Source organism: Trachypithecus francoisi, unplaced genomic scaffold (assembly GCF_009764315.1).
Source record: "Trachypithecus francoisi isolate TF-2019V2 unplaced genomic scaffold, Tfra_2.0 Lachesis_group8, whole genome shotgun sequence".
NCBI classification, from domain to species: Eukaryota; Metazoa; Chordata; class Mammalia; order Primates; family Cercopithecidae; genus Trachypithecus; species Trachypithecus francoisi.
This window is the reverse complement of record NW_022681473.1, coordinates 44,647,838-44,656,861: the sequence shown is the minus strand read 5'-3', so window position 1 is coordinate 44,656,861 and position 9,024 is coordinate 44,647,838. Positions and strand designations below refer to the sequence as shown.

The 9,024-nt window shown below is 41.7% G+C and overlaps 1 protein-coding gene across 4 annotated transcripts in view; it reads left to right on the top strand.

The window, feature by feature from the left end:
* Nucleotides 1-1,828: 1,828 nt before the first annotated feature.
* PRMT3 (protein arginine methyltransferase 3) overlaps nucleotides 1,829-9,024 on the top strand; it is a 131,991-nt gene continuing 124,795 nt past the window's right edge. For 2 of the 4 annotated variants that reach the window (XM_033203913.1, XM_033203912.1), the window contains exons 1-5: nucleotides 1,829-2,043; nucleotides 2,289-2,424; nucleotides 4,004-4,086; nucleotides 6,426-6,475; nucleotides 7,101-7,203. In XM_033203913.1, coding sequence (XP_033059804.1) covers nucleotides 2,016-2,043; nucleotides 2,289-2,424; nucleotides 4,004-4,086; nucleotides 6,426-6,475; nucleotides 7,101-7,203 — 400 coding nt within the window. In that variant the 5' untranslated portion in view covers nucleotides 1,829-2,015. Of the gene's footprint in view, nucleotides 2,044-2,288; nucleotides 2,555-4,003; nucleotides 4,087-6,425; nucleotides 6,476-7,100; nucleotides 7,204-9,024 lie in introns of those variants that run through there. The other 2 variants (XM_033203909.1, XM_033203911.1) reach the window with 2 other exon arrangements.

Genomic DNA, 9,024 nt, shown 5'->3' with positions numbered 1-9,024 from the left:
AGAAATGAAAGTAAAGAGACATGGCCCTTACTTACCCTTATTGTGCAGTGCTGTGGCGTATCACCAAAAAAGAAAGAAAAAAATCAAGTAAACAAATGGTGGGTGCTAAGAAACTAACAAGATACTCCTGAAATAATGGTGGAAACTATTTTAGAAATGGCCTGAGGAAAGTGTTGCTGGTTGAAACCAAAGGGATTTAACCCACTTGTAGAGCATTCAATGATTAGCGGTAAACAAAAGGCTTAAGGGTGGGACCTAAGGTGAAGGCTTCCATTGGAAAGAGGCAGGATTATGCAGGGCCTGATAGGCCAATTAGATAAACTCTGCTAGAGCCTGGGGGACTCCCTCCTAAGAAAGAATTCTGGGCCAGGCGGTGGCTCACGGGCAGGTGATCACCTGAGGTCAGGAGTTCGAGACCAGCCTGACCAACATGGAGAAACCCAGTCTGTACTAAAAATTCAAAATCAGCCGGGCGTGACAGCGCACTCCTGTAATCCCAGCTACTCGGGAGGCTGAGACAGGAGAATTGCTTGAACCCGGGAGGTGGAGGTTGCGGTAAGCCTGAGATCCCGCCATTGCACTCCATCCTGGGCAACAAGAGCGAAACTCCATCTTTTTAAAAAAAAAAAAAAATCTATGGTTTGAATAGATATTAGGAAAGGAAGAAAGGGAAGTGGCATGAGACAGGCGGGGAACATTCGTATTCTTCCCCACACAGCAGCCAGAATTTTACTTTCTCAACATATCTGAGAGCATCACTCCCCGGCTTAAACAGTTCAACCATTTTCCATTGTTTAGGACAAAGTTAACACTTATGTCTGAGCACTTTACATGTATTATCTCGTTTTATCCTTACTGTAGTCCTGAGGTTAGTGCAGGGTTTTTTTTTTTTTTTTTTCTCGTTTTATCCTTACTGTAGTCCTGAGGTTAGTGCAGGGTTTTTTTTTTTTTTAAGATGAAGTCTTGCCCTGTTGCCCAGGCTGGAGTGCAATGACACAATCTCGGCTCACTACAAGGTCCGCCTCCCGGGCTGAAGCAATTCTCCTGCCTCACCCTCCCAAGTAGCTGGGATTGCAGGCACATGCCACCACACCCAGTTAATTTTTGTATTTTTAGTAGCGACAAGGGTTCACCATATTGGCCAGGCTGGTCTCGAACTGCTGACCTCAGGTGATCTGCCCGCTTCAGCATCTCAAAGTGCTGGGACTACAAACATGAGCCACCGTGCCCGGCCCAAGTGCGGTTACTATCCTTGTTTTGTATTTGATGAAACTGAGGCAGAGAGAGAGAGTAACTTGCCCAAGATCATAATTACAAAGTGACATGGGTAGGATTCAAACACAGTAGGCTGCCCCTAGAGTTCACTTTCTCACTTAACCAAAGATTAAAATCCATTTTGGGGGGTTTGACATCTATCTGTCCCTGCAGTAGACCCACCCTGGCCCATGCAGTTCGTTCCCTCTCGCTAGCTGCACCCCCTCCAGGACCTGGGAGCCCAGAAACCAGCCGAGCCTTCAGCGTTGGCCTCCTCCGCCACCAGAGGGCGTTACGGGCCGATCGCCCTTCCGCTAACCGCTCATCCCAGGAGAAAGGGGCGCACAGAGGACAGGATGCCAACAGCAAAACCGCTGCGACGTCTCTCTGCCTCAGGGCTCAGAGCAGCGGGCCGGGACCTCCCACTAACGCCTGCCGCAACCCAAGGAGGAGACAAAAGCCACCTCTTGGGCTGCAACATTAACCGTCATCAGCGCGCCCCCTCATCGCGCACTGCGTCAACCCTGCGGCGGGAGGAGACGGAGCCCGCGTTGTCGCCCCGCCCCCACCTCACGTGACCCACACGGCGCCTCGAGGCCGGAAGCGCGCGCGTTCAGACGTTCCCGGCTGTCTGCGAAGTTCCCGGAGATCCGATCCCGCCGCGGGCTCGCGCTTGTGCTCGCGCTCCGGCCGCTGTGCGCGCTCGTTGCCCATCCTCGTCCCCGCCCCTAGACACGCCGGGCTCTCGGGGCACCACAGCCATGTGCTCGTTAGCGTCAGGCGCTACCGGTGGGTACCCTGGCCCCTCAGCACCCGGCTCGCCCAGCCCCAGGCCGTGCCGCTGTGGGGTTGGTGGAAGACCCTCCGGGACACGGGTCCGGCCCGGGCGGGGTGGGGGGCTCGCAGGGAAAACGGAGGAGGTGCTGAGTGAGGGCCGCGAGTGGACGGGGCGGGGGAGAGCCCATCCTCACCTGCTCCTCGAGCCCCCGGGCCGCACTGGTGTCCGAGGCCAATCTGATTGTTGTGCGTGTTAGGCGGCCGGGGCGCTGTGGAGGATGAGGAGGACCTGCCAGAACTGTCGGACAGCGGGGACGAGGCAGCCTGGGAGGATGAGGACGATGCTGATCTCCCCCACGACAAGCAACAGACCCCCTGCCTGTTCTGTAACAGGTTCGTCCACTTCAGCGCCTGGCCCCTGCCCTAGTGTGCCCAGGCGCGTGGGTCTGTGTGCCCAGGAACGACTTCGGGCAGGAGGCGAGCCAGAGTGGCCTGTCTTTGAATTCTGGAACACTGGTCTGGGGTGAGAGCTTGTGGAGAAGGAGGACCCTCAGTAGTAGCGAGTGGGAACCGTGAACTGGAAGGCTGGTTGTGCTACCAGCTTTTGACTAGTAGTGCATTGAATCTGTGGTTCCCTAATCTTGTCGCTTGAGACGCTGAAAAAACAACAACAAAATGATACTGAACTCTGCACCTGAATGATTCTAAATCAGGGATGGGGTCTAGGAATATTCTGTTTTATGAGAACAAGATCAGAAGTAACAGTGAAGTTACTAACGAGTTACTAAATGAGTAACAAATTTGGGAGCCACACTGAACTAGATAATCCCTACGAAGCCTTCCAGCTTTACCTTGCTAATTATTTGACAAGTAGGGAGCTTCTCAGGTGAAACGTTTCTGTTACATTTGAGCGGTTTACATAGCCTAAGAAGGAAGTTCACCTTCCTTAAGTAGGATTTTTCACTTAGAGAAAAAGAGACTGCAATATCAATAATTTGCTCAAGGTCACAAAGCTGTGGTGTGCTTATTTCCAAACTCACATTCCTGCCACTTAAAATTCTGCCTATTAGTCTTGGGAAGCTTTGGCTGCTGTCCTAGGCAAATAGGCAGGAAAGAGGCCCGGCTGGCATTGGCCAGTGTTACTTTAATACATTTTCCAGTGTTCTCTGTATCTGGGCGTGGTGCTGATTGGTGGTGTGTTAGTGTTCTCATCTGTAGCCCCATTGGGTAGACAGAATGCCTGTATATATTCTAGTTGTCATACAGTATTTATTGAGCACCAGTGGTGCAGTGGCTGTGATAGCCTCCATAAGTACTCCAAATAACCTATCTTGGTAAAGTTGAAAACTAATGCTCCACATGTGTAAGGAATATAGATAAGGTATGCAGCTTCTCTGCTGTGTATTCCTGTTTAAGTGTCCTTCAGATTTGCATGCCACATAATAAAGAGGCTTGATCCTCAGAGTGTCTATAATGCAAGTACGTCGGGACACTACAAGATCACTTTTGAAATAAGGCACTTTGGGAGTATGCCAGCTGTAAAATTACATTTTATGCTTTATTTCTAAAAGCAGTTTGAGCTGTGCCAGTTCAAAGCCTCTAAAAGCAGAGTTGACACTTAGAGGAGAAAAGAATCTCAGGTAGAGAAATTGTGTGACTTGAGAGAAACAGACTCTATCAAAGGGAACTCTCTTAAAAGCTTGTTGATAAAATCAGTGACATTATTTGACAAATAAATTCACCTTGACGTTTAAAGGATAATTGGTTTTAGGTGTAAAATGGGACTCAGAAGTACTAATTCCCTTTAGAAATGCTGGGTTCCCTTCCTTTCAGATACAAGTCTGTTTTTTCTTAATTGGAAATAAAACTAGAAACCAGCAGAGTGAAAAAAAAAAAAGTGTATATGTAACATGAAATCAGTATTTAGACTTCTTGGGGGACTATTCCATGAAGCTATTGCTTAATTTTTCAGGTTATTCACATCTGCCGAAGAAACATTTTCACACTGTAAGTCTGAGCATCAATTTAATATTGACAGCATGGTTCATAAACATGGTGAGTATTTTTTAGAATAAAGGCAATTTAAGTTGTGAAATTTGGCCAAGTATGGAGGCTCACGCCTGTCATCCCAGCACTTTGGGAGGCTGAGGTGGGTGGATCACTTTAGGTCGGGAGTTCAAGACCAGCCTGGCCAACATGGTGAAACCCCATCTCTACTAAAATACAAAAATTATCTGGGTGTGGTGATGCACACCTGTAATCCCAGCTACTCAGAAGACTGAGGCAGGTGAGTTGCTTAAACCCGGTAGGTGGAGGTAGCAGCGAGCTGAGATGGCATCACTGCACTGCAGCCTGGGTGACAGAGTGAGACTCTTCTCAAAAAAAAAAAAAAAAAAGGTTGTGAAATATAAGTTCAGATTTTATAGTTTTTCAGACCCTTTTCTGTATGAGTTTAATATGGCAAATCATACATCAACATCTTATCTTGTGGAAGTGGAGTTTTTTTCACAAGCGATCCTTGAGAAAAGATGAATAAGTCACTCTTCTAGACAAGATTCACTATATTTAAGCTTATGTTAGCTTTTCAACTAAAAACAAAAACAGATTTGGCATGTGATTACATTTTTACATTTTATGTGATTACATATTAGTTTTAGGGAGAGCAAGTGTAGATGTAGGACTTGAAAAAGGAGGCAGTTCATTTGAAAAAAGACAACTTAATCAGCTCGAAGCATGACATGAACTTCACAGCCCACGAGACTGAGTTTTATACAAAGTTTGGTAGAGACTGGAAAAAGGCTGATGAAATTAAGGTTAATATGCAAAATACTCAGGTGATGTTTCTATTGAAACTTTTATTTAAACACAGTTGCCTTATGATTAAGGCCTTCCACTTCTTTAAATGGATATAGAAGAGGTATACTACAATAAAATTAAATAGGCCAGGTGCGGTGGCTCACGCCTGTGATTCCAGCACTTTGGGAGGCCAAGGTGGGATCACAAGGTCAGGAGATCGAGACCGTCCTGGCTAACCCAGTGAAACCCCGACTCTACTAAAAATACAAAAAATTAGCCAGGCATGGTGGCAGTTGCCTGTAGTCCCAGCTACTTGGGAGGCTGAGGCAGGAGAATCGCTTGAACCCGGGAGGCAGAGGTTAGAGTGAGCTGAGATCATGCCACTGCACTCCAGCCTGGGTGACAGACTGAGACTCTGTCTCAAAAAAAAAAAAAAAACAACAATACAGAATAGGTGTTTTGGTCCCTATATTTGTTGACAACTAAGAAGGGACATTATTGAAGAATAGCAAATACTAACAGATGTTTCAGTGTCAGATAAATACGTGGTATCACATGTTCATAAATCATAAATTCAGGTGCAAATACTTTAGTAAGGCATAAATGACAGCCTCATTTTTTAATGCTTTTTATTTTTGTTTTTGTTTTTTCTGAGACAGAGTCTCGCTCTTATTGCCCAGGCTGGAGTACAATGGTGCGATCTTGGCTCACCGCAACCTCCGCCTCCTGGGTTCAAGTGATTCTCCTCCCTCAGCCTCCTGCGTAGTTGAGATTATAGGTATGCGCCACCGCACTGGCTAATTTTGTATTTTTAGTAAAGACAGGGTTTCTCCATGTTGGTCAGGCTGGTCTCGAACTCCTGACCTCAGGTGATCCACCCGTCTTGGCCTCCCAAAGTGCTGGGATTACAGGCATGAGCCACTGTGCCCAGCCTTAATGTTTTTAATGTTGCATTTCTAAAGTATTAGACTCATACTTGAGATAGAATTATGTTTTGTTTTGTTTTTTTCACTTACCAATATAGGGGGTTTGTATACTATTAAAGCTTTCTCATAACAGTTTTATGACAAATAATTGGTTGGTTGGATATATTACTGCTTTCCTTTGTTTTAAATGCTGCTTAATTTCTGGAAAGATATGAGAACTAGATAACAAGCCTTATTGGGTTTGCATCATTTAACTTCATGTAGAAGCTAGTATACACCATGTCCTGGCAAAATTATAATTTGATACACACCATAAAAATTAGGGATTTAAAACTTTCAGCTCTGATATCAGTTGCCAAATTCTTGGTAAAATGTCGGACCTAATTTTCCAGATTTGTATTATTCTGACAAAGGAGGAGCAGAATTTTAAAAATCAATTTCTCTTTTTTTTAGAAATACTACAAAAGCTTTAATTTGTTTTCTATGGCTGCTTCTCAATACAGAAGTATCGTCGTATTACTACTTCTAATTCTTAATAAAATTCAAAATATAAGTACTAAATTAGGGGTCAGAAGTATTTTATTGTTTAATCAGAGAAGTCTTTCTGGAACGGGTCAGTTAAACAAAACTCCTTATGTTAAAATAGGTGAATTATCTTTTTTCCCCCTTTAGGACTTGAATTTTATGGATACATTAAGCTAATAAATTTTATTAGACTTAAGGTAAGTTGACAGCTTAATTTATAATTTTGTTTAGAAATTAAAGAAATGCTACAGTGACTGTCAGTGTACTGATTATTTAAAAGAATATGAGGAACTGCATTAAATTTGGTACTCATTATATTGGGGAATCATGGACGTTAGGAACTAGCACAGCAGAAAGCACCATGTAAATGTCTACCATAACTAACAAATATTATTTTCACTGCATCTAAGAGATGAATCCGTGTATGTGAAAAACTAATTCAGTGTCAGATAAAGGGAAATACTGATGGACAGGATCTGTAAAATCAGAAATAATTTCTAATGTGATTTTAAGTATTTTGGTTGCTCTTTTTTCTATTTTTTTCAAATACTTTGTGGTTTTTTTTGTCCTACTTAAATGAATGTTTAATGACATGACAACACTTTCCCCAAATCCAAACAGTAAGAAAAACTCTACATTGAAACTACTGATTAAGCAATCATCCAGCAAGTTAATGAAATGACAGGCGTGTACAGACTTTTTAGAGACATACTGATTTTGTGTAATGCAAACATGATTTCCTTTGTTTAATTCTGTAGTTTTTACTAAGGAGATTTTATGATTATGTATAATGAAAAATCATGAAATTAATTTTATATCCAGAATCCTACAGTTGAGTACATGAATTCCATATACAACCCAGTGCCTTGGGAGAAAGAAGAGTATTTGAAGCCAGTATTAGAAGATGACCTTTTACTTCAATTTGGTAAGATGAACATAAGTGTATCTACTTTAATTAACATAAGGCCATTTGTTATGGCAAAATGGAGGTAAAGTGTTTTAGGAAAAGACATGCTTTTTAAAATTCTCTAAATGCCTCATCAGGTAGTTGGTTTCAATGGAAAAGTTAAGTTGCTTAAAAACTAATAGTCGGCCAGGCGCAGTGTCTCATACATGTAATCCCAGCACTTTGGGAGGCTATGGGCAGATCACAAGGTCAGGAGATCGAGACTATCCTGGCTAACACAGTGAGACCCCATCTGTACTAAAAATACAAAAAGTTAGCCGGGCATGGTGGCAGGCACCTGTAGTCCCAGCTACTGGGAGGCTGAGGCAGGAGAATCTCTTGAACCTGGGATACAGGTGACAGAGCAAGACTCTATCTAAAAAAACCAAATACTCTATGATCAAAGAATTGTCTGTTTTTGCCTTTAATTGCTTCATTTATTTTGGAGCTCTTATGTGAGGTTTATACACATTTATAATTGTTATATTTTACTGAAATATTAGCCAACTTTTGCAGTAATTCTTCTCTGCCTGAAAGAAGTATCCAGGTGATTTGAACATCCTGAGACAGAAGGTAGACGTGGAAATTCGTCTTTCTGAATATGGTTTAGGCCTTGAATTCTAGCAAATTGTAGTTAGGAATCTTAATATTTACTAAATCCTTTCTCTTTTTCAAATCTCTAAGTTTAATCTTTAATATATAATTATCTGCATATTCTTAACATTAAAAAGTTTTTATTATGACAATTTTTATTGCAGCAGAAAGCAAAACAGAAACTGACCAGTTTGAAGAATTTTGAAATCAAAATACAAAATGAGGTTTGTAGTAGGAAGTAGAAAACACAGTATACCAGCCTTATATAATTTGGAAATATTTTGTTGTGCTCATTAATTTTTGGTGAATTAGATAGTGAATGAATGCAGTTTTTAAACCTCAGTGACTCAATATTCTACCAGAGTGATTAGAAGTTAGTGACACCCTGCACTGCTTTTATAACAAGAATTCTACTTAGGCTGTAGCCTCTTATAGTATTATGCGTTCGTTAGGCTTAGCTCTTTTGTCCTAACTCTGAAGAAGTGTCTTCACAACTGAAAAATGAATAGGAATGTTTACAAAGTCACATTTCTTCCAGTGCTATCCTGAGGGGAAAACGTAATATTTGCACTACTTACTGCCTTAAGTTGATCTGAAAGTTAGACCAGTAAATGGATATTGATTTTGTGAAATTCACAAACTACATATATTAACTTATCTTTGCAGAGAAGTGAAATTAAAATTAAATATAGTGAAATTAAAATTAAATCAATAATTTAAAAATACTAGGAATTAGGATATTTAATAATATCAGCAATAAGACTTTAGTGTATAGGTTTCACTCCACCTTGCCCAGGATGAAAAATTAGTGTGTGGAATTCTTTACACACTGTCCTTAGGAATGTTTTTTTTTCCTCCAGTTTATTCAGGTATAATTGATAAGTGAAAATTTTGTACATTTCAAGTATACAATATGACGATTTGATATGCATATACATTGTGAAGTGATTACTGTAACCAAGCTGATTAACATCATCACCTCACATTCCATTTTTTATTTTTGTGTTGAGAACAGCTAAGATCTACTGTCTGCAAATTTCAAGTATACAGTGCAGCATTTTTAACTATAGTCACTTTACCATAGACAGATGCCCATAACTTAACTCATATTGTAGCTGAAAGTGTGTACACTTTGACCAACATCTCCTCATTTCCACCACCATTTCACTTTCTGCTTCTGTGAGTTTTTTTTTTAATTCCACACAA